This window comes from Mobula hypostoma, chromosome 16, assembly GCF_963921235.1.
Source record: "Mobula hypostoma chromosome 16, sMobHyp1.1, whole genome shotgun sequence".
NCBI classification, from domain to species: Eukaryota; Metazoa; Chordata; class Chondrichthyes; order Myliobatiformes; family Myliobatidae; genus Mobula; species Mobula hypostoma.
The window spans coordinates 16,155,203-16,181,035 of NC_086112.1; the positions used below are offsets into that span (position 1 = coordinate 16,155,203).

At 38.9% G+C, this 25,833-nt stretch overlaps 1 protein-coding gene across 1 annotated transcript in view; it reads right to left on the reverse strand.

The window, feature by feature from the left end:
- Positions 1 to 1,168: 1,168 nt before the first annotated feature.
- Positions 1,169 to 25,833, reverse strand: part of riok2 (RIO kinase 2 (yeast)) — a 32,040-nt gene continuing 7,375 nt past the window's right edge. Inside the window, exons 3-10 of the mRNA XM_063069142.1 lie at positions 25,456 to 25,572; positions 24,364 to 24,539; positions 18,709 to 18,797; positions 17,673 to 17,864; positions 11,980 to 12,072; positions 9,648 to 10,142; positions 2,326 to 2,416; positions 1,169 to 1,927 (exon numbers count right to left, since the gene is read on the reverse strand). Coding sequence (XP_062925212.1) covers positions 1,766 to 1,927; positions 2,326 to 2,416; positions 9,648 to 10,142; positions 11,980 to 12,072; positions 17,673 to 17,864; positions 18,709 to 18,797; positions 24,364 to 24,539; positions 25,456 to 25,572 — 1,415 coding nt within the window. The 3' untranslated portion in view covers positions 1,169 to 1,765. The remainder of the gene's footprint in view (positions 1,928 to 2,325; positions 2,417 to 9,647; positions 10,143 to 11,979; positions 12,073 to 17,672; positions 17,865 to 18,708; positions 18,798 to 24,363; positions 24,540 to 25,455; positions 25,573 to 25,833) is intronic.

The window sequence follows — 25,833 nt, forward strand, 5'->3', positions numbered from 1 at the left end:
CATATACTGAGTAACAACCCACAAGGAGAAATGATCAGTTGAATAACTAGAAGAAGCTGATCAGAATAAGTAAGACATTCAGATCTTCCTACCTGCTAGTCAGTAAAGTTGTTTTTGATCACTGAACTCAGCACTACTTTGCTCCATTACAGCCCATGTTCCTGAATCCAAAAAAATCTACCTTGAATATACACAGTGACTAAGACTCCCCATTCTCTTGGGTAGAGAGTTCCAAAGGTGCATGATCTTGAGTGAAGTGTTTTCCCATTTCAGTCCTGAATGGCTGACATGTTATTATAGGACTGTGAACTGCAGTACTGGAAACCCTGCCATGGGAAACATTATCTCTGCATCCATCTGGTGCAGCTTCAGAAAAGTTTTGTATTCTTCTAAACGTGCATTCTGACCCAGTCTGTTTAATCTCCCCCCAGAGGAAAGTTCACATGCTAGTAATCAATCTTCCTTGCATAATATTCAGGGGGCCAGTATAATTGCAGTAAGACATCTTTATTCTTCATCCAATCCTCTTTCAACAAAAACTGATGACTGTTGAATCTGCACATTAGCTTAGTGATTTGTGTAGGACACCTAGAATGATGTGAATAAACACCTTTCAATAATGCCACCATTTAAAAAAAATGCATTTCTACTTCTTTATCCCCAGACTAATATAGATTCTTCCTCTATTTTCACATTATGTTCCATATGCTGTTCTCATCCAATTCACTTAGTCTGTATATTCCCTTGAAACCTCAATACATCTTATTAACAGAACACATTGACAACTAGCTTTGCGTCACAGCAAACTTGGATTTGGATGAAGGGATCAAATGTAATGACAAAGAGTAAACTACGCCAATTGTTGTAGCACCAAGAAGTCTCTCTGACCTGTTTAGTCCTACTGTTTTGGTCGAAACTAATCCCCAATCTATACCAATATATTATTCCCAATCCCACGTGCTCCAATCGATTAATTAAAACAGAAACATTTTCAGAATTTCTGTTTAAACCAAATATAGATCCATAACACAAAATGTATGAATAACCACATTTTCCTATTAAGGCAGTGGATTTTCAGTGTGGAAACACAAGTTTATGGAAGAGATGGCAAAGGATGGGTCTCTTACCAAAAAAGACAATTACCTACAACAGAATAGAAACTTCATCTAATTATATAATTTTCAAATGATTCCTTTAATTATGGTAATGGGAATATAACTATTTCATTTTCAATACTTGGTATTCCCCAATTTTATTACCAAAACTATAAAGTGCTACAAATATTATACACATATTAACAGTAATCTCTATTAGCCAAATTTAAACAGCAGTGAGCTAACTAAATATATTTATTTCAATTTTGTTGATCCAGTATATCAAAATATTGAGATACAATTTTTATCAAATAGACAATCCATTAAGAATTCACATATAAAACAAATGACTTAAGGAATTCAAAACAAAATTCAAAGTAATTTGTGGTATGATCTTTAAGTATTATTTTTAAAAGAACCTCTCCAGGACTCCCCGGTTTGAAACTTCTATGGGTTTTGTAGTACAGATTTGTATGCAAACTCAAATTCAGTCTGACCTGCTCTTCCAGTAACTTCATGTGATCTTTGTTAAGTTCCAAACTGAATGAATAACTTTATAACACACTGTACTGTAGAACATTAGTGTAGAAATGTAAATACAGAATCAGTGCAAATTAATCTTGATTGTACTTATGTAGCCAAATAGAATTATGACCTTTCTAAAAGCACTTCTAACCCCAAAAATCTTGAGCATCGACACTCCATTTAATGGTCTGCATGGTTTCTCTCCGCTGCTTCGTGTAGATGTTGGCTTCTCCCTTTTGTAAACGTCTTCTTGTTGCAGCCTTTTGCTGCTTGGTGAGCTGTTGTTTAACCTTTCGTTTGATCACATCCTAAAATAGCATACACAATCTCAATAACTGCAAAGCAAACAAGTGGCAATCATATTTAGAAATAATATTAAGCTCTGCACTACTATTTTTGTTCAGTCACAGTTAATCCCACAATACAGTTGATGACCTTTAGCAATTATCTTTCAATACTACATCGCTGGAAGTTCTTTTATGGTAAGCTAATTTTGTCAAGTAGCTCTTGCAATATCTGCCAACAGCGCCAGTAGCTGGCATCCATCTCAGTTTAAAACTGAATACAGAATGGAACCATCAGGGAAGACTATCCGCTAATCTCCAACCAGGTTGCATTTCAAAGTCCAAGAAAGTAAACTCCATTAACTACCACTGAAGTAAAACAAATAAAAGATATAAGAGTGGGAATCTGAATACAAACTTACTGGTGGGATTGTTGAAGTACTTAACAAGCTGCCTGCAGAACTCACACTGGTGGTTCTCTGTCTGCGTCCACAGGAGTCCATCGATTCATCCCTAGTGAAAGGTAACATCGTGAACATAGGAACTAGGAACAAGTTAGCTGCACTGCATGACATAAATCCATAAATGTGGAATCTATCTTTGATAAATTTAAAACCCAATGTACTCAGTACGTGTTCCTGATCACTCATGCTGCCAATGACATACCAAAAGCAATATGGGGTCAAACAAGAACTTCAGTTTACCTAGCTCTAATACTCAACATTTCCTTTTTGAACATCTAATGATGGTAAATACCACTTTTTCTTCCTGAAATTCCCTTTAGGTTTCTTGTTTCACAATCTTTATTGGTAATCTGTTTTATATACATCCTTACATATCACAATTTACTATTTAAAACCTGAAAATTTTAGTAACGAATTCATCATACATATCCTCATATAACAATGCTTCTACTTTTCTCTGCCAATAAATAAAGCTCACCAAGATCTTTTTTTTAAATGAAGATACACTGACATTAATCATTTATGCTCACTTTCTCTTTGATATGGAGAATTTTGGAGAAAATATTCTATTTTACAACTCATTACACATCAAGATACATGTCTTAAATAAGGTAGATGATCGTGTAGCACAGTTAGAGATGGGTAGGTATGGCATGGAGTCATGGCTGAAAGATGACTGTAGTTGAGAGCTTAATACCCAAGGATACACCATCTATCAAGGACAGGTAGTAGGCAGTGGAGGAGTAGCTCTGCTGGTAAAAATGAAATCAAATCTTTAGAAAGAGGCTACATAGGAGAAGATGTAGAATTCTTGTGGGTAGTTAATAAACTACAAGGATAAAACCATCCTATAGGCATCTGAACAGTAGCCAGGATGTGGGTGAATAAATTGTAGCAGAAGATAGGAAAGGCATGTCAAACAGGCAATGATAGTCACAGATGACTTCAATATGCAGATAGAACAGGGAAATCAAGTTGATGCTAGAGAATTTGTGGAATGCCTATGAAATGGCTTTTTAAAGCAGCTTGAGGGTGAGTCCATTAGGGGATCAGCAATTCTGCATTGGGTGTTGTGTAATGAACTGAATATGATTAGGAAGCTTGAGGTAAAGGAACCCTGAGCATACAGTGATCATAATATGACATAATTCACCCTGCAATTTGAGAAGCTAAAGTAATATGTATTGGTATTACAATGGAGTAAAGGGAATTTCAGAGGCATGACAGGAGAGAGGAGTTGGGCAAAGATGATTGGAAGGGGACATGAGCAGGGTGACAGCAAAGCAGCAATGGCTCTGGGAGCAATTTGCAAAGTGCAGAATAGATAATATCCCAAGAACTATCCCAAAGGCAGGATGACACAACTGTGGCTAACAAAGCCAACATAAAAAAAAGACAGGGCAAAAATTAGTGGGACGTTAAGAGTATTGGGAAGCTTTTAAAAACCAAAAGAAGGCAACTAAAAAAATCTCATGAGAGGAAAAAAAATGAAATATGAAGGTAATCTAGCCAATAATATCAAAAATGATACCAAAAGTTTTTTCAAATATATAGTAAAAATGATGCTAGAGAGCTGGCAAACAAACTGAATAAGTATTTTGCATCAGCCTTCACTGTGAAAGACACTCATAAGTTTGAGAGTGTCAAAGGGCAGAAGTGAATGCAGTTGCTGTTACTAAGGAGAAAGTGCTTGGGAAACTGAAAGGCCTGAAGGCTGGAACCTGAAGGACTGCACCCTAGGATTCTAAGAGGTAGCTGAAGAAATTGTGAAGGCATGAGTAATGATCTTTCAATAATCAATAGATTCTGGAATGGTTCTGGAGGACTTGAAAATTGCAAATGTCACTCCACTTGTCAAGAAAGGAGAGAGGCAGAAGAAAGGGAATTATAGGCCAGTTAGTCTGAATTTGGTGTTTGGGAAGATGTTGGAGTCAATTGTTAAGGTCGTGGTTTTGAGGTACTTGGAGGTATATAAAATAGGCTGTAGTCAGCATGGTTTCCTTAAGGGAAAATCTTGCCTGAGAAATCTGTGAAATTCGTTGCAGAAGTAACAAGCAGGATAGACAAAGGAGAATTGGTGGATGTTGAGAATTTGGAATTTCAGAAGACCTTTGGCAAGGTGCCACACACAAGGCTGCTAAACAAGGTAAGAACCCAGGAGCTGACAGGAAAGAAACCAGCATGGGTTGAGCAATGGCTGATTAGCAGAAGATAAACTGTGGGAATAAAGGAATCTTTTTTGGATTAGCTGCTGGTGACTCGTTGTGTTCCACAAGGGTTGGTATTGGGACTGTACCCCTTTACATTGTATGTCAACGATTTTGATGATAAAATTGATGGCTTTGTGGCCAATACTAAGACGGGTGCCGGGACAGGTTGTTTTGAGGAAGAAGAGCGGCTGCAGAAGGACTTAAGACAGGTTAGGAGAATGGGCTAAGAGATGGCAGGTGGAATACAGTGTTGGGATATATATGGTCATGCACTTTGGAAGAAGGAATAAAAGCAAAGACTATTTTCTAAACGGGGAGAAAAATTAAAAATCTGAGGCACAAAGGCATTTGGAAGCCCATGTGAGTCGATGGTGAGGAAGGCAAAAGCAATGTTAGCATTCATTACAAAAGGACTAGAATATAAATGCAAGGATTTAATACTAAGGCATTATAAAGTACTGGTGAGACCTCACAGAGTATTGTGAGCAGTTTTGGGCCCCTTATTTAAGAAAGGATGTGCTGACATTGGAGAGGGTTCAGAGGAGGTTCACAAGAACGTTTCCAGGAATGAAAGGATTATCACATGAGCAGTGATTTAAGGTTCTTGGCCTGTACTTGCTGGAATTTAGAAAACTCAAGAGGGATCTCATTGAAACCTATTGAATGCTGAAAGGTCTAAATAAAATGGATGTGAAGAGGATGTTTCCTTTGGTGGGGGAGTTTGGGACCTGAGGGCACAACCTCAAAATAGAGGGATGTCCATTTAGAATAGAGATGAAGAAGTCTTTCTTTAGCCAAAGGGTAGTGAATCTGTGGAATTTGTTGCCACAGGTGGCTGTGGAGGCCAGGTCGCTGAATGCATTTAAGGTGGAGGTTGATAGGTTCTTGATTAATCAGGGCATGAAAGGTTATGGGGAGAAGGAAGAAGAATGGTGTTGAGAGGGAAATGGATCAGCCATGATGAAATGGTGGAGCAGATGATGGGACGAATGGCCTAATCCTGCTCCCATGCATTATGGTCCAAGATCACGATTCTTGTATCAACGCATCTCTCAACCCTCTCATCGGCAGAATATATAAAAGCCTAAAAGAATAGACCACTGGGCCCAAGGACAGCTTCCACCCTCATTAAAAGATTATTGAATGGTTCCCTAGTACAATATGAACTTTTGACCTCCCAATGACCCAATTATGAACTTGAATCTTATTGTCTACCTGCACTGCACTCTCTGTTCTGAATTCTTATTGTTTTACCTTGTACAAGCTCAGTGCACTGTTGTAATGAAATGATCTGTATGAACTATATGCAGGACAAGTTTTTCACTGTACCTCAGTACGTACAATAATACATTAATTTACCAAAATTTACCAATTGGTTTTAATGGACACAAAATAAACATCCTTCTAGTTGTAATCTAGTTCTAGACAATAGACAATAGGTGCAGGAGTAGGCCATTTGGCCCTTTGAGCCAGCACCGCCATTCACTGTGATCATGGCTGATTATCCACAATCAATACCCTGTTCCTGCCTTCTCCCCATACCCCTTGACTCCACTATCATTAAGAGCTCTATCTCTTTCTTAAAAGCATCCAGAGAATTGGCCTCCACTGCCTTCTGAGGCAGAGCATTCCACAGATCCACAACTCTCTGGGTGAAAAAGTTTTTCCTCAACTCCGTTCTAAATGGCCTACCTCTTATTCTCAAATTGTGGCCTCTGGTTCTGGACTCCCCCAACATCGGGAACATGTTACCTGCCTCTACCGTGTCCAATCCCTTAATAATCTTATATGTTTCAATCAGATCCCCTCTCATCCTTCTAAATTCCAGTGTATACAAGCCCAGTCGCTCCAATCTTTCAACATACGACAGTCCTGCCATCCCAGGAATTAACCTCGTGAACCTTCGCTGCACTCCCTCAATAGCAAGAATGTCCTTCCTCAAATTTGGAGACCAAAACTGTACACAATACTCCAGGAGTGGTCTCACCAGGGCCCTGTACAACTGCAGAAGGACCCCTTTGCTCTTGTACTCAATTCCCCTTGTTATGAAGGCCAACATGCCATTAGCTTTCTTCACTGCCTGCTGTACCTGCATGCTTACTTTCAGTGACTGATGAACAAGGACACCTAGATCTTGTTGTACTTCCCCTTTTCCTAACTTGACACCATTCAAATAGTAATCTGCCTTCCTGTTCTTGCCACCAAAGTGGATAACCTCACATTTATCCACATTAAACTGCATCTGCCCACTCACCCAACCTGTCCAAGTCATCCTGCATTATCTCAACATCCTCCACACATTTCACACTGCCACCCAGCTTTGTGTCATCTGCAAATTTGCTAACATTACTTTGAATCCCTTCATCTAAATCATTAATATATATTGTAAATAGCTGCGGTCCCAGCACCAAGCCTTGCGGTACACCACTAGTCACCACCTGCCATTCCGAAAGGGACGCATTAATCCCTACTCTTTCTTTCCAGTCTGCAAACCAATTTTCTATGTCAGTACTCCGCCCCCAATACCATGTGCTCTAGTTTTGCCCACTAATCTCCTATGTGGGACCTTATCAAAAGCATTCTGGAAGTCCAGGTCCACTACATCCACTGGCTCTCCCTTGTCCATTTTCCTAGTTACATCCTCAAAAAATTCCACAAGATTAGTCAAGCATGATTTCCCCTTCGTAAATCCATGCTGACTTGGACCGATCCTGTTACTGCTATCCAAATGTGCCGCTATTTCATCCTATCTATTCTAATCTATTAATTCCTATTACTGCATACAATGCAAGATGTCTTCCATAAGCACAGAAAATAAATGTATTAAGAGAATGCCTTATCTAACATTTTATGGAAAAATGTATTAACAGGCCATCTTCTTCAAGAACGAAGAAAAAAATACACATTTAAGAAAATTAGAATGGCAGAAATAATTGTAGTTCACACAAACTGCAATCACACCTCTTGTTTGTTTGCCCTCTAACATTCATGGTACATGGTCAATGTTCGGGATTATCTCATGATTTCAGAGATGCAAGTTTGAGTATAATGCACAGGAGCCTAATGCAGTGACTTGTTAAATGTTCTACAGGCCATTTTTACTGGCACAGGCAGAAGAATGACTCAGAATCAACCATGTAGGTTTCATAAAAAAATTATGATATTGTTACAAGTCATCATTATTTGAGCAAGTCTATGCTGCTGTTAGAACAGTACCATCAATGCCATTTCCCAATTTTCTCTGTTGCTTTAAACTATTTACTCAAGTGTTTGTCCAATTTCTTTTTTAAAGCACTACTATGGTTCAACAAATCTTAAAACAAAGAATTCCTCAATACAGTCCAAAATAAAAATGTCTCTTTTCATATTCCTCGGAACAATAGAACACAGGAACAGGCCCTTCAGACCACGATGTTATACTGAATTAATGAAATTAATAATCAAGTGGCCAACTAAACTAATCCCTTCTGTCTACACAATGTCCATATCCTTCCATTTTCCTCACATTCATTTGCTTATCTAAACACCTTTTAAAAGTCTTTAATGTTTCTGCCTCTACCACCACTCCAGGCAGCGCATTCCAGGCACACACCGCTCTCAAAAAAACTTGCCGCTCACATCATCTTTGAAATTACCCTCTCTCACCTTAAATGCATGCCCACAGGTATTAAGACATTTCAGCCATGGGAAAAAAAAATACTGCCTGTCTACTCTATCTATGCCTCTCATAATCTTATAGACCTCCATCAAATCTCCGTTCAGCCTCCCCCACCCCAGAGAAAACAACTGAAGTTTGTCCAACCTCTTTTTATAGCACATGCCCTCGAATCCAGGCAATTTCCTGGTAAACTTCTGCATCCTCTCCAAAGCCTCGACATCCTTCCTATAAAGACCAGAACCATATGCAATACTAAAGATGTGGCTTAACTAAAGTTTTACAAAACTGCAACTTAATTTTCTGACTTTTGAACTCATTGCCTTGGTAAGCATGCCATATGCCTTCTTAACCACTCTTTCAACCTGTGTTGCCACTTTCATGGAGATATGAACTTGGACCCCAAGATACCTCTCTCATCAACACTTGCTCTTAACAGTGTATTGACTCTCTACATTTGACCTACTACAAATCACAAACCTCCAGCTAGAATAAGTCCCTACGACCACTATGTCTTCGCTGGGCAAGCCAGTTCTGAATCCAAATAGCCAATGGATCACATGCATCTTAATCTTCTGGATGAGCCTCCCATGAGGGACACTACTAAATACTAAAAACCATGTAAAAAGCATCCACAGCTCTACCTTCATCAATCATTCTCACCACTACATCAAAAGTCTCAATCAAGTTAGTGAGACACAACTTGTCCTGCACAAAGCCATGCTGTCTCTCCCTAATTAAGCCATGGCTTTCCAAATACTGATAAATCCCATCCCTAAGAAATCTCTACAGTAACTTCCCTACCACTGACACGAGACTCACCAGTCTACAGTTTCCAAGATTATCCCCGTTTCACTTCTTGAATAATGAAACAATATTAGCCGCTTGCCAGTCTTCCTGGATCTTGCCTGTAGCTAGAGGATATAAAAATACTGAAGGCCCCAGTAATCTCTTCTCTTGCCTCTACCAATAACCTGGGTATATCCCATGGGCCAGGTGAGGTATCCACCAATAATTGAATCAGTACTCCAGTTGTGGCGTGCATTTTATATAGATTTATCCTAAATCTAGTTTTGCACTCACAAATATGTCAAAGTGCATCACTTAACACTTCCTCATACCTTTCACAATTCTATCCATTCAGCTAACCCACATCTTCTGACAATCTATCAGTACTATATTTCCAAACATGTATTAAACAGTTTTTTGGAAATTTTAACATGCACATCAATGCCCATATCATTAATATAAATAAGCACGAGTGTCTGCACTGCCAATTAGGGAAAAAATATGCCTTCTGATAAATCAGAGAGAAGATATCAACTGCAATCTATTAATCATCCTACTTTACTTCCTTAGAACTTAAATTGAGAAAATTAATGAATTATGCCAATTGGACACTGCTGAAATAGTACCTGAAAGGTTTAAACTCCTTGTTGTGAGCGGACAGATCAAGTAAGTCAGGACATTCTTCTTCATCAGTTGGAACGGCGTCACTCTGGTCTATCTGACGCACCATTTCAGACATGTGTTCAAGATAATGTTTGTTAACATCTCCAGGAAGTTTAAAAGCACCAGCCACTTCAGTGCACTGTCTTTCAACTTCTTCATCATCTATTTTCAGTGTCACCAAATTAATATTTTCAATATCATTACCACTGGTATCTTCCCTGTAAGTTTGCTCAATCATTTCACAATTAGGAGAATTTTCAGAATTACTGTTGGCATGTAAATCCTTGCTTTCAATTGTTTTGACTGAATTTTTGAATTCTTCATCCAAATCATCTTCTGAAAGGTCATTCTCAGCACCTTCTTCTTCAGGATCTGAAGCATCTAGCAGTGCTGCATCTTTCTGGAACTCTTTGGTGAAACCACTCACTTCTATCTCCACATCAAGTGAAGCTTCCTTCCTAAAGATGATAGAAAAAGATCCTTATGCATCAACAAATATCTGTATAAATTACAAAACTAAACTTGTTCCCTGATTCAAGATGAGGCAAAGCTGAGTTTGATCGGGGGGGGGGGGGGAGAGGTGGGGGTGGCGGGGGGGGGAGCGGGCAAGGCAAGATGACAAAATAAAGCAAAAAAGTTGAATACAAAATAATGATGCAGTCTCAATTCAGGTATTGTGTTCTCTTTCTGGATGTCACATTGTAAGGAAACAAAAGTATATGTGAAGGTATTGGAGAAGGTCTAGGAAAGATTTACGAGAATGGCTCTGAGAACAAGGGACCAGTTACATAGATACATTAAAAAGGTTTGGACTTTAGAGATGGTTAAGGGGAAATTTCAAAGTACATAAATGATGAGGAATGTGTCCAGAGAGGATTACAGGAGACTTTTGTCTTTGGAGATGACACCAGGGATCAATGGTTACAAAGTATTAAAAAAGAGAACTACCAGTGAGATGAAGTATTTTAGCCCACATAGCATGCACTGGAGACTGGAATGAATTGTGTTTTTATAATTCTACTAGTCTAGTAAGGATTGATAACGGGACAGTAGCTCATATTTGGTCAAATATGATACTATTTAACCTCTGATGCCAGCAAGGCATTCATGGCAGAAACGTAGTAACAAGAAATGCTGATATTGGAAGCTGAAGCAACAAACAAAATGCCCGAGGAACTCAACAGTTCAGGCAGCATCTGTGAAGGAAAATGGACAGTCTGCATTCTGGATCATGGCCCTTCATCTGGAATATAGCCACTGCTTTTGGTCATTCCAAAATTTAGTTAAAAATAATAATTCTGCTTATCTAGTGCTGGACAAACACTGGTGCTATCGGAATATTTGTAAAATTGAGTGTTGTCAATGTATGCATAGAACATGATATGGTTTCGAGTGGTGTCATACAGGGCCAAGATGCAGGTGAAACTGATGGTCAAAGATAAATCTGGAAGGACTGTAGTTATACTGCTGTAGGAACAAAATGATGCCAAGTACAGATAATTCTCATTTCAATAGCTGAATAACTGAGAATGGAAGAAAACGTATTAAGTCCACTTAACTGAGCACTAAACTTCTTAACAAGTAGAGAAGGATGAAGAAAAATGGTTTACCTCAATGTACTTTATGACTTAGGTTGTTTTAACATCTCAAAACAAATTAGCCACATCATTCTACCATTAAAATAGAAGTATAATTCACTGTTCCTGCTCAACCGAGCTAAAATACAATTTTAGGAAGTATAACAGTGAAAAATATATAGGAGATCATTGCACGCAATGGGAATTACAAAAGAAATGGAGTAATAGTTTTGAGGGGTATGAAAAAAAGATTACTTATGATGCATAGTACATTTCAAATAGCTATTTATTCTTTGTTAGATTCACACTTGTCTGCTAGTGCCAATGCAACAATATCAGTGGTGGGGTAATACAAAACCTCCTGGAAAAATGTGTAGAAAGTGAGGGAAATATCCTTTAAGATTGCTTAGACCAAATCTAAACTGCAATTTTACTTACATTTACTGATATATTAATACAAGATTCATTAAAAAATGTAACATTGCATCTTGCCAATTGTTCCATAAGGAATTCCCTTAGCTTTAAGATTATACACACCCTAAGTAATTTAAGTAGACCATATATTGTAAAAATGCATTACTGTTGAGCAGAAAAAGCCATCTTTTGAACAATCAATGACCATAGAACCTAAAGCATGGTAATTGTTAATAATTTACAGATAAAAATCGTCACCAGAAATCTACAAAATTAAATACTGAGATATACAAATAATGCTAACCTGATATCCTTAAACGTTGGATAAAGTTCACTTTCGTAGTTGAAGCGCTTAATAAAGAAATCACGGATACACTTAACATCTCTGTTAAAATACCTGGAATGAAGAAAATAAAAAGGTCAGATTAATATATTCATTGAAATGCTTTAAAATTGGGCAATGCTGATCTTTAAGCTACTTCAGCCCCAAGTATCTGCCTTTAGTTTTAAATGCATATTTAGAAAATAAATCAACAATTACAATATCAGCATCTATATAGAAATGTAAAGATTACTTTCAATTAAAAAAACCTTTCAGTCAATCTCCTGAAAAAGTGAATACATGCACACAAGTGACTTGTTAAAATCTTCTCTAGTATGATAAGATGAACAATTTCCCTCACTATCTATCTTGTTATGATTGTGCACACGATTGTTTACCTACTCTGCACTTTCTCTGTAGCTGTTGCACTTTATTCTACATTATGTTATAGTTTTACCTTGTTCTACCTCAATGCACTGTGTAATGATTTGATGTGTACGGACAGTACACAAAATTAACTTTTCACTACATCTCAGTACGTGATGATAAACCAATTCCAAATTGTATAGTGAGGACTACTAATTCATTATTATTCTCTGATTATTGACATTTTATTTTTAATTTCTGGCATCCTTGTCATTTCCCATCCTCCCCGCCCACACAAAACATTTTAAATTGAGAACAGGTCCGTCACTTCAGCTGTAGGTAAATAGAACTAGCTACTTTCCCCAGTCTTTCGAACTTAGCACCTCCTTGAAAAGCTCACCAAGTGACACCAACAACTGATCATAAAGAATATTCTGAGTATGCCTGTTTCAATGGTGTTTGCTTCACCTGCTCTGGAAAGTAAATACAAGAAACACTCAAACTCAGAGAGAAAGAAACTCTGAATTTTGGCACATGGAATAAAAGCAGGAAAAAAGGGTCCAACAAAAACTCGTAATTTAAAGAAATATATTTTAGATGGAGCCCTTTTTCAGATTACCTGACAAAAACAGTCAACCAAAATATTATTGTTTTATCTTCTGGTAGATAGTCTCCTGTGGTGGGTATGTTTGTTACAACTACACGTGTCATAGAGTAAATGGAACAGTAGCCTAGCAGTTGGCACAACACTATTACTGCCTGGGGCATCCCAGAGCTCAATTCCAGCAGTCTGTAAGGAGTTTGTATGTTCTTTCCTGTGAACCAATTTGGTGGGTGGATGTTTTCAATACTTATCAGAGAATGTATACAACAGGGGTCTCCAACCTTTTTCACACTGCGGACCGGTTTCATATTGACAATATTCTTGTGGGCCGGCCGACCGGGGGGGGGGGGGGGGGTGTTAAGGTTGCCAACGAACAAGAGTAGCAGTCAAATACGTTGGGTTTACCCCAAGAGAGACTACAATGGCCATGAAGCCTTGCACGGGAACCAGTGTGCATACGTACTGACTTTTTTACAAATCGTTTTTGGCGATTCTGTTTGGGGGGAGTCTTAATGTGTTAATCACGAACGCAATGTAGGTGATAAGTGGCTAATACACTCAATTTCGTTTCTAAAAGGGTTTATCTAACAAATTTAATATTGAACACAGCGCATATTTTCCTCGCATGACTATAGCGATAAGTCAATTATCAGGGGAGCTTGAAGTAAGTGTTGAACAAACTTCCAGTAGAAGTGGTAGAGGCAGGTTCGGTATTATCATTAAAAAAAAATTGGATAGGTATATAGACAGGAAAGGAATGGAGGGTTATGGGCTGAGTGCAGGTCGGTGGGACTAGGTGAGAGTTGCGTTCGGCACGGACTAGAAGGGCAGAGATCGCCTGTTTCCGTGCTGTAATTGTTATATGGTTATATAAGTCAATATTATAACATTTTAAGTAACATTTGGATGTTAAACACACAGCACATATTTTCCCCATATGAACATATAAAATCATTGCAACAGACCAATATCGCTGAATCAGTGGGAGCCCTGGACTTGTTTCTCTGCAACAAGACGGTCCCATCGAGGGGTGATGGGAGACAGCGATACTCAAAGAAGGTTCCTTATGTCCAGTCTATTCCACAATTTAGTTTTCGTTGCGTTCATCACAGAGATATGTTGGAAATGGAAGCAACGTTTTCAGTGCTTTCGTGGCTACCTCAGGATATTTAGCCTTGACTTTGATCCAGAATGCTAGCAGAGATGTTATGTCAAACATACTTTTCAGCCCGCCGTCATTTGCAAGCTCGAGGAGTTGATCTCCTTCGGCGCTGACATGGATGACGCACGCGTAATGACCTCGCATGCATTCAAGCTCGACAGTGGCCGTGACAAGGGATGAGGAAGGGTGCAGCTGACTCATATTGCCAAATCATATCATTTCCTCGCGGCCCGGTAGCGCATGCTTTGCGGCCCGGTCGTTGGGGACCGCTGCAATATAAAACCTGAAATTCTTACTCTCTACAGATACCCTTGAAATAGAAGAAAACCCCTCCCTCAAAGAATGAAATGACAGAAAAAAGATGCAAGAACCCCAAAGCCCTCACCCCCTGTCACACACAAACAAGCTGCATCAACCCTCCCCTTCCCCCCACTTATTTTAGAATGAAGCATCAGCATTCCCACCACCCACCATGGTGGGTAGGTAGAGTTGCAAGAAAAAGTTTGTGAATCCTTTGAAATTACCTGGTTTTCTGCATTAATTTCTCATCAAACGTGGTCTGATCTTCATCCAAGTCACAATAATAAACAAAGATAACCTTCCTAAACTATTAACACACAAACTATTGTACTTCTCGTCAATATTGAGAACACATTCGGAGGCGAAGTGAACTTAAGATGGCACTAAATGGCGACTCCTTTGCTTGCATCTTTGGAACCAGTTCTACTTCCATCTTTAATATCCCTTTCAGGGTTCTTTTGAAGACCCTGACCTGGAGTTACATGCTGACTTCGGTTCTTTGCGGGAATGGGACCCATTCTCAGGGTTTCAGGACTGGTCGTTGCTCGGCATGCCAAGGGTTCGGCCTGAGAGTCCGGCTCAGATTCGGAAGTCTAAGATCTCAGGGCTCTGGAGACGGGCAGACCGAGGGCTGGTGTCACGGCAGGAGACTCGTGTGTCATCGGGGGAGTCAAAAAATCTACTGCTGTGGGCCTGAAGACTAGGGATCTTTGCGATCTTCAGGCACAGAACTCGAAAAAAGCAATGCAACATTGCAAACCAGCGAGTTATTTGTCATGTCTCCTGCTCACTGGGACAATGGAGACACCTCCTTCTCCCTTATTAGGGCCAGAGAGAACCTGTGTGATGTCGAATGCTGGGTGAAACGGGAAGCCTTTGGGGTAACTGCAAGCCTGTGTCTTTGCTGTTGCTTTGCTCACACTGAGTGCTCGGTGGCAGTGCCAATGCTTGCTTTTTTTTTGCTGGAGATGGGGGGGGGGTGGAAGGGGGATTGTTGCTTGCTGCCGCTTACGCATGGGAGGGAGGGGAGCTGTGGGGGGACTTTGGGGTTCTTATGTTTAACTCATTCATTCTTTGGGGCACTTCTGTTTTTCATGGATGTTTCAGAAGAAAAAGCATTTCAGGATGTATATTGTAAACATTTCTCAGACATTAAATTGGACCTTTGAACCTTTGAACATTCTAGTTTCAAGAAAGTATGTGAACCTCCGGGCTATTAACTTCTACAAAAGCTGTTTGGAGTCAGGTGTTGCAAACAACCAAATGAGATTGGAAGTGTGAGTTGTAGAGGTGCCCGTCCTAAAAAAGATACACAAAGTCAGGTTATTGACAGAGCCTGCTCTTCTCAGGAAAATCTGCAAATAAATGCACCATGCCTCGACCAAACCAACTTTCAGATGATCTTAGAACAATAATTGTAGAGATGCATGAAACTGGAAAAGGCTACAAGAGCATTGCTAAAGACCTGAGTGCTCATCAGTCCACAGTAAGAGAAACTGTCTACAAATGGAGGAAATTTAGTACTAAGGCTGCTCTCCCTAGGAGTGGGCATCCTGCGAAGATCACATCAAGGGCATAACGTACAATGCTGAAGGAGGTGAAATAGAACCCAAAGGCGACAGCAAAAGACCTGCAGAAATCTCTAGAACTTGCTCAAGTCTCTGTTTATGTGTCCACTATAAGAAAAACACTGAAGAATAGTGTTCACAGAAGGACACCAGAGGAAACCACTGCTCTCCGAAAACAAACAAACAAACATTATTGCACATCTGAAGTTTGCAAAAGACCACCTGGATGTTCAATAACGCTTCTGGGACAATGTTCTGTGGACAGATGAGACAAACATTGAACTTTTTGGCAGAAATGCACATTACTATGTTTGGAGGGAAAAGGGCAATGCACACCAACACCAAAACCTCACTCCAACTGTGAAGCATGGTGGAAGAAGCAGCATGGCTTGGGGCTGCTTTGCTGCCTCAGGGCCTGGACAGCTTGCAATCATTGAGGGAACAGTGAATTCAAAATTGTATCAAGACGTTTGACAGGAGGATGTCAGGGTAGCAGTCTGTCACCCAAAGCTTAATAGTTGCAAGATGCAACAAGACAGTGAACACAGAAATAGTTTAAAAAGAAGAAAATTTGTGTTTTGGAATGGCCAAGTCAGAGTCCAGACCTTAACCCAATTGAGATACTATGGCATGACCAGAAGAGGGCTGTTCATGCAAAGAATCTCAGTGTGGTTGTGAATCTTTCCGAGGGTAGGCCTCAAAATCCCCGGCCTTGCCTGCTTTTGGCGACCGAGAAGGAGGTCGAATTGTTCGGACAGAGATGGCGCTTAGTACTCCGTGTCGGAGAGCTGATCAGAGCTCGAAGTTTTCGGATGACTCAGAGCCAGATTGTGGTCGGCATGGCAGGAAGAGTTTTTCTTCCTTCTCCCGTCTGCGTGAGATGTGGGACGCTTGACAAACTTTGAACTTTACTGAGCTCACGGACTTCTTCATCAAGTTATGGTATTGTTACACTGTTTGTAACTATATGTTATAATTATGTGGTTTTGTCAGTTTTTTCAGTCTTGGTTTGTCCTGTGTTTTGTGATATCACACCGGAGGAAATAATGTATCATTTCTTAATGCATGCATTACTAAAAGAGGACTACGTGTCTTCATAATCATAAATATTGATGAACTGAAACAGTTCTGTATGAAGGAATAGTCTAAAATTCCTCCTCACTGTTGTGGAAGTCTGATTAGCAGCTACAGGAAGCGTCTGGTGGAGGTTATTGCTGCTAAAGGTGGTTCTACCAGTTAACCAAATACAAGGGTTCAAATACTTCTCTAACCTGGACTCTAAATGATTAAACATGTTAATTAAAGACATGAGAAGTACAGTTGTTTGTGTGTTATTACTTTAGGCAGATTGTGTTTGTCTATTATTGTGACTTAGATGGAAGATCAGACCACATTTTATTTGCAATTATTCACAAAACCAGTTGATTGCAAAGGACTCTCAAACTTTTGCTTGCAACTGTAAATGAGTAAGTGAAAAATAAATGACTAAGTTCTTACACAGACACCAAACTCATACAAATTAAACTTGTGATACTTTGACAAAGCAATTGCAAATGACTAAAACAAAATGCAAATTAGAACATCATTATTTCCCCCTCAAGTGATTTAACTAGAATAAACAACTCCAACTAACATAAAAAGGAAAAATAAATAACCATTTTGGTTTTGTATTTACCATTCAGCATTTATATGAGACGTAGATACCATCTGTGGAAAATCAATCATTGTGACATGATCGTCATCATCTAACATCAAATTGAATTCATTGAAATCACCATGTATTAAACCATGATTAGCAAGCTTCACAATAAGGTCCATTAACTCATTATATGTTGCTGCTGGATTATTAAGTTGATGAACTTGGCACCTAAGGAAAAATACAACAAATGATGATTTTTAAATACAGAAATTCATATTTAACATTTTTGGTTAATTTTAGAAATTTTCATTTCACAGATTAAAATGCTTTAAGTTTGTGTTACAAACAAATAAGGAACAGCTCTCAACTGGGATTTTTTCCCCCATGTTCTTTCAGTACTTAACACACATCATTATTGTGTATTAGCTTTACTGATCTTGTACGAATCAGTCTACCCTTTATTCACAGTTAACACCATTACAGTTAATAAATATTAGAAAACATAGTCAATGCCTCCAATATCCCCTTCCTTACTTTTATCACACTGGAATACATTTCACCTTAGCCTGATGGATTATCTGATTTCAAAGATGGCATGTTTAGTACTTCCACTCCTTGCACATACTCATGATTGAGCATTTTACAATTCTCATCAATTACAACGAATCTATCATCTTCCTCCTATTTTGAGAATATGCACAGTTTTCACTGAGAATTATACTCAACCTTGGTTTCTATATTGGTTACCTTCAAATGCTAACAGATTTTATTCCCTTCATCTATGTATTTAAACTGTGGTGAAATCATCAGGGCTGTACCTGAAGGTTACTGTTACCCCATCTTTTTGATTTTAGCTACACAAGTTACTTGTCTTAAGTTTTTGAGCAATATTCAAGTACAAAATAGCTTTTCTGAAAACAGCAGTAATGACAATTGTTAACAATGAACAAGAGTTTTATCTTAGAAGACCACAAAGAACACTTAGTAATGTTTAGATACAAAGCATTCGAAATATTTGAAAAAAAGACACTTGTACGAATCAGTGTACTCTGAAAAAAATACTAATACTCACATGGGATAACCATTTATGAGCTCCATGACTACTGCATGTCTATTGAAATCCACTGGCTTGGGAACAGGGAATCCTCGATCATATAAAGCCTTTACATAAATAAAGCAATTGTATAAAACATTTTACATTTTCAAGATCCCACATATACAGTGAAATTCTGGTAACTGATTGTTTGGAAATTTAGAAGGTCCACAAGTGGCTCAACAGGTTTGGCTTCCTGATCTCTCTTTAAATTTACTATGCCCTCCTTTAAGTTCACCAGATCTATGGGAAACGTTATTAAGCTGCCATGTAATATAAGTGTAATTAATAACAGTAGACAGGAAAATCTGTCAGCCTAATAAAGTCCCAAGGATGCCAGATTAGGGTTTTACTGTTTCTAAATACTCATAAAAGGTTGGTAATCAAAACACATGTTCTTTTTAAATAATAACATATACTTAAAAGATGCATTTCAAGATAGTTGATAAGGGTAATATTCAAAGTCTCTAATGATAGGCTAATCTAGCAGATCGGTGTGGGATCCCTGGAAACCTAGTAAGCTAGACTCAAAATTAGTTTGCTCATAGAAGACAGAGGATAGTGGTGAATGTTATGACTGAAGCCTTGTGTCCAACGGTGGTCTGCATCCAGTTCTGTGATATACATTTGGAAGAAAATATATAGGTGGACTATTAGTAGGTTTGCAGAAATCAAAAATTGATGGAGCACTGGATGGTGAAAATGGCTGTCAAAGGATATAAATAATCTTGGCAGACAAATAACAGATGGAGTTTAATTTACACAAGTGTGAGGTGTTCAACTTTGCGAGGGGAAGTATACAGTAAATGGAACCTTAAGATTATTAAATAGTACAGAGGAATCTTGGGAGCAAGTCCATATCTCCCAGAAGGTGACAACAGAAGTAGATAGAGTGGTAAAGGAGACAAACATCTGTTAGGGCACTGAACATAAAAGCTGGCAAGTCATGGAGCAACTATATAAAACCTCGTTAGGCCACATTTGGAGCATTGTACGCTGTTCTGGTTGCCACATAGCAGGAAGAATATGGAGGATAGATTTCCTTTTTTAAGCATATAGGAAATTATGACTAGTGCTTTATGCACTTGACCATGTAACTTACTCAAAGTATTTTTTAAAATATCAGTTTCCTGGAAATTTAATTCCAGACTGTGTCTGATCCAAAACGTTGATTTTTTTCAATGTATCAAAACAATATAAAACATCAAATTTGTATAGTAAAAACACAACTCACAGTACAAGTTGTAATTGTATTACTTTGGGATGAAATAAAATGAAAGTTGATGGTTTCAGTGTCATGTGTATAGATATGGGATCTAGGCATATTCCATTTGGCCTATTTAATCCTCCCCTTCCCCAACCTCACCATGCTATTCAGCCTGTTTTAGGAATTCAGTACCTTCTTGTACTACCCTTGCTCAAGATACCAAGCCAGGATCTTCCCTGGACTCTGCCTGTAGCACTTAAGGTAAAAAGAGCACTGGTCAAAGAATGGTAAATAAACATTCTCACTGCATACCTTTAGCTGTTGGTTTGGGGACCTTCGTGTATCTTAAATAGATAAGTTGGATGCAGTCCCACCCTTTACTCTCAGCTACTTCTCATCAAGTGCAAATAAAAGATTTGAAAAATTCTAAAAAGAACTCTGGTCCAAGCACCAGCTCCCTCAAAGCCCACTTCACAACCACAAAGTTATGCCATTATTTGGTTGCTAGTAATTTGCCATTACTTTGTTGTTAATGGCGTTTCCAATGCCAAAGTCTACCTTCTCAGGTTAACCAAGCATCCCAAATGGGTCAATAAAAGTGGAACAAAGTGCTCACTGGGCAACTTCTAGATGGTGAACATTACAGATATAGCTGATTGGCTGCTGCTTCTTATAAACAAGTATTTCTGATGCTTAAAGTATTCACTCAGAAGTGTGGGACAATCACATGCCCATACTGGGGAACTTCAGGAGAGCCAACTATTTGATCTTTGCAATGTTGGAGGCTCTGGAGCTAGCCAGTTGGATGCTGTGCTCGACAGGTTAAAACATTCCAATACTGACACCTTGTGGTTTTGCAGAACAACAGCAACCAATTCTCATTTTGAACATTCTGAAGTCCACTAGAAAGGTCATGCTCAGATCTAACTGAAACTCAGATCATGTAGAATTCTACATGTTTTTTATTCCCTTCAAAGCAAATACTATTTTTTATGTATTGAGACAAAATGTCCCAACTACCAGCAGAAGTTTTTATTTACATTTACTGGACTACTGTTTCTTGTGCAAAAAAGATAAAATGCCTTTTTAAATATGCAGTGCTGTGAATAATGAAAAATGAGAATGAAATATGGTTACCATTTTACAGTTAGACAGTGACACTTAGGTCAAGTAAAATACAAGAGGTCCAGGTACGGTATCTGGAAAAGCCATTTCATGGGCAAAGTGGCAATTCTGAACTAAACTTGAATCACTGAAGGATGCTAGACAGCTGTGGCAGGGCTTGATTGTTATTACCTCTTACAAAGTGAAACCAAGCGACATGGGTGACAAGGCTTCGCTTCCAGATGAGTTCAATGTTTTCTATGCTTGCTTTGACCAGCAAAACATGGAGGAAGCTTCACGAACTCTCACAGCTCCTGATGATCCTGTGATTTCAGTATGAGGCTGACATGAGAGCATCCTTCAGGAGGGTGAACCCACAGAAAGCATCTGGCCCAGATGGGGTACCTGCCCTAGTGCTAAAGACCCGCACCGTTTCACCGATATCTTTAACCTCTCGTTTTGACAGTCTGAGATACCCAATTGCTTCAATTGTACCGGTGCCCAAGAACATGGTAACCTTCCTCAATGACTATTGCCCTGTAGCACTTATATCCACAGTGAATAAGTGCTTTGAAAGGTTGGTGATGAAACCTATCAACTCCTACCTGAAGAGTAACTGGATCTGCTCCAATTTGCCAATTAAAACAAAAGGTCCACAGCAGATGCCCTTTCATTTGCTCTTCACTCAACCCTGGACCATGTGGACAGCAAGGATGCACACATCAGTATGCTCCTTATTGATTACAGCTTGACATTCAATACTATTACCTCCTCAAGAACTAATCAATGAGCTTCAAGACCTTGGCCTCAAAACCTCCGTGCAATTAGATTCTGGATTTCCTCAGTTGCAGTCCCAGTCAGTTCGGATTGGCAACACCTCCTCCTCTACAATCAACATCAGCACAGGTGCATCACCAGGCTGTGTGCTTAACCCCCTGCTCTACTCGCTTTACACTTATGACTGTGAGGTTAAGTACAACTCCAATGCCATATTTAAGTTTGCTGATGACATCACAGTCATTGGCCAAATCAAAGGTTGTGACGAATCAGCATATAGGAGGGAGACTGAAAATCTGGCTAAGTGGTCCACAACAACCACCTCTCACTCAACATCAGCAAGAGCACAGAGCTGATTACTGACTTCAGGAGAAGGAAACCAGATATCCATGAGCCGATCCACGAGCAGGAGAGGGTGAGCAACTTTAAATACCTTGGTGCTATCATTTCAGAAGATCTGTCCTGGGCTCAGCACGCCAGTGTAATTACCAAAAAAGTACACCAGCACCTCTATTTCTGTAGAAGTTTGTGAAGATTCGGCACGACATTTAAAACTATGACAAACTTCTGTAGATATGTAGTGGAGTTTACTGACTGGCTGCATCAAGGTCTGGTTAATATCCTTGAATGGAAAATCCTATAAAAAGAAGTGGATATGGCGCAGTCCATAACAAGTATCATCCTCCCACCAACGAGGTCATCTGTGCTGTCACAGGAAAGCAGCATCCATTAAAGGACCCTCAGCATCCAGGCCATGCTTTCTTCTTGCTGCTGCCATCTCAGGAGTAAAGTACAGGAGTCTCAGGAATCACACCACCAGGTTCAGAAACAGTTATTACTCCTCAACCAGTGGTGTTAACTTCAATTGCCCCATAACCTATGAACTCCCTTTTAAGGATTTTTTATCTTGCGCTCTTGATATTTATTGATTTATTATTTCCTTTTATTTGCAGAGTATGTTGCATTTTGCACACTGGTTGCTTGTCCTATTGGGTGTCACCTTTCATTGATTCTATTATGTTTCTTGGACTTTTTTGAGTATCTCCAGGGTCGTTTGCATTGATGTATATGTACTTTGATAATAAAGTTCCTTTGAACTATGAACTGTCAAGCAATCTTATGTTTCAGTAGGGTCATCCTTTATTCATCTAAACTCTAAGGAATATGGACCCAAAATGTCTAGCCTCTATTGATAAGACAACTCTCTCACGCCAAGAATCAGCTCAGTGATCCTCCAATTGTACTGCTTCCAACGTTACTATATCACTTTTCCAGTTAGGCTACTGACCAAACACATTGTACAAGTGCAACAACAGCTCCCCACTCCCATTTTTAAACTTCAATCCCTTTTCAATCAAGGTTGCACTGCTGTATGCCCTCTTGTTGGACCTGCCTACTGCTTTTTATGATTCATACCCCTAGCACCTATAGATCTCGGAACTTCAATCATCTACAGCCCTTTACCATTTAAGTAACAATCCATTTATTGATTCCTTTCATGACCTCACAGTTCCCCCCATTAAACTCCATTAGTTGAAAGATAAATATTGACATATAATGGTAATACCGATCTTTCTTCGATTGGTAGCTTGGGATTTGTGCCTGAGCTAAGACTAGATAGTTGGATGTCTCATCTGAAAGAAGGGAATGCTGACAGTGCAGCACTGTCAGTTCTATGGTTATGTAGTAGGTTACGTATGAAGCTTGATTCTGACTTATCAGATAAAATTGCTCTCACTAAACTAAGTCTCACTTTTAGAGAGCAAAGTGTTCCACAAAAAACTTTAAAGACATAGGGATACAAAGAGCAATTAAACAATGGTAGTGTGCAATAAATGATTTTGGGAACTACAAGGAGAAATTACTAAATAAAGCATAATATAAGTGAAAAATGATAACATGGACAAGTGCCACAGAACAATGCAGTAGTTCTACAGTAGACAGTGCACTAGATGAATGGTAATATACAGGGATTGTTGAGAAAGAAACATGAAGAGAATAAAGTAGAATTAGTATAGTTAGAATAAGTGGGTGTTGATGATCAGCACAGATACAGTGGACTGAATGGTTTGTTTCCCGATGTACGACTCTAACCACACATGCAATGTTTTAAAAACACTACAAACAATTTGATGGTAATGTGGAATTCAATTATTAGGCAAGTTGTAACCTCACACTGAAAGTTCAGTTGACTTAAAAAGAAATTTAAATTGCATTACCCCTTTAATCCATATGGGAAGCATTAAAATGAAAACAGATTTTTTGTGTGAATTCCTAATTTCCTTCACTTATGGAAGGTCATTTTGACTTTGGAAAACCATAACAATCTGAAATGTTATTTAAATCCTATCCTGAAGGAAAGATACATACTGAAATCACCAGGATTCTACAAAAAGTATCAAATTATTGCTTGATGTGTAAATGTTTTCAGAACCACAGTGTAAAATAACGTCACATTACTTCCTTAAATGCAATAAGGAGAATTCTTTATATATTAGTAGAAAATATTAACATGTGAAAAGTCAATCTTTAAAAGGATCAACTACCTTCATATATGCATATTCTTTCATTGCTGCAAGGCGGGACAGATAAAGCCAGGACATTTTTTGTCGATGCTTGTGGTAGTCACGTTTATTCTTCAAATTCCGAAATGATGTACGACCCAATCTATGTAGCTTTAAAGCAAGCTGCAGCTCCTCTTCATTTGCAACTATATAAATGTCTGCAATGAATCAACAGAAACTGTTATTGATGCACTTGATTGAAACCATTTTTAACTAGTAAGCACTCAAATAGCACTTTTGCAGTACTCATATGAACTTTAAAAAAAACTGACCATATTAGCATATTCGGATTGACGTTATTACTTACATCCTTCATATATTATTACTTACATCCTTCATATACATGAGTAAAAATTTTCTCTGTCTAAATATGCAATTTAAGATAAATAGTATATACAACAGGATAGTCAATATAGCATAGAAATACAGTTTTGTCAGCATGAGTTAAGTAGTGTGATGGCCTGGTGGAAGAAGCTGTCCTGGAGCCTGTTGGTCCTGACTTTTATACTGCGGTACTGCTTCCTGGATGGTAGCAGCTGGAACAGTTTGTGGTTGGGGTGATTCGTGTCCACAATGATCCTTCGGGCCCTTTTCTTACACATCTGTCTTTGTGTAAAGTGGGAAGTTCACATCTATAGATGCGCTGGGCTGTCTGCACCACTCTCTGCAGAGTCCTGCGATTGAGGGAAGTACAGTTCCCATACCGTGATTCCTTAATTATGTTAAGATAATGACTTATCATGAATCAAATTCAAAACTCCAATAATGATTTTGCTGGCCCATCAGATGTCCAGCCTATTGGATGTTAATCCTACTTATAGCCACACACAACTTTTTTGCCCTTTTTCTACATTTTATATAGTAGTATTTGAAGTTTTCCATCGAACCCAGGAATCAGAAGGGAATAGGAAATATTATAGGAAATCCCAGACCCCCACTTCCAGTCACATACCCCAGTCCTGGTCATGCACCTGTTTACTGTCAGAACTGCCAAACTCTAGATTTTCTGGACGAATAACCGAGCAGATGCCAGACTATTTGGATTTTTGAATTTTGTTGCAGTCGTGTTCTTACCAGATTCTTTGCCAACACCCATTTGATTTCCAACAGAATTCAGGACATTTCTAGAAGAAAGCGTTTTCAGTGCAAGGTAATCATATCCAGTGTTTGTCAACCGATAACCTTGTACAGCTAAAAGAAAGAAGTGTGCCATTAATCAAAAAGGACAAGGAAATCAAAGTCAATTTTATTACCAGGGTACATATATGTCACCACATCCAACCCGGAGATTCATTTTCCTGCAGGCATACTCAGAAAATCTATAGAGTAGTAACTGTAACAGGATCAATGAAAGGTTAAGTAGAGTGCAGAAGAAAACAAACTGCAAATATGAGGGGTGATTGATAAGTCCGTGGCCTAAGGTAGAAGGAGATGAGTTATATAGCTCTTGTT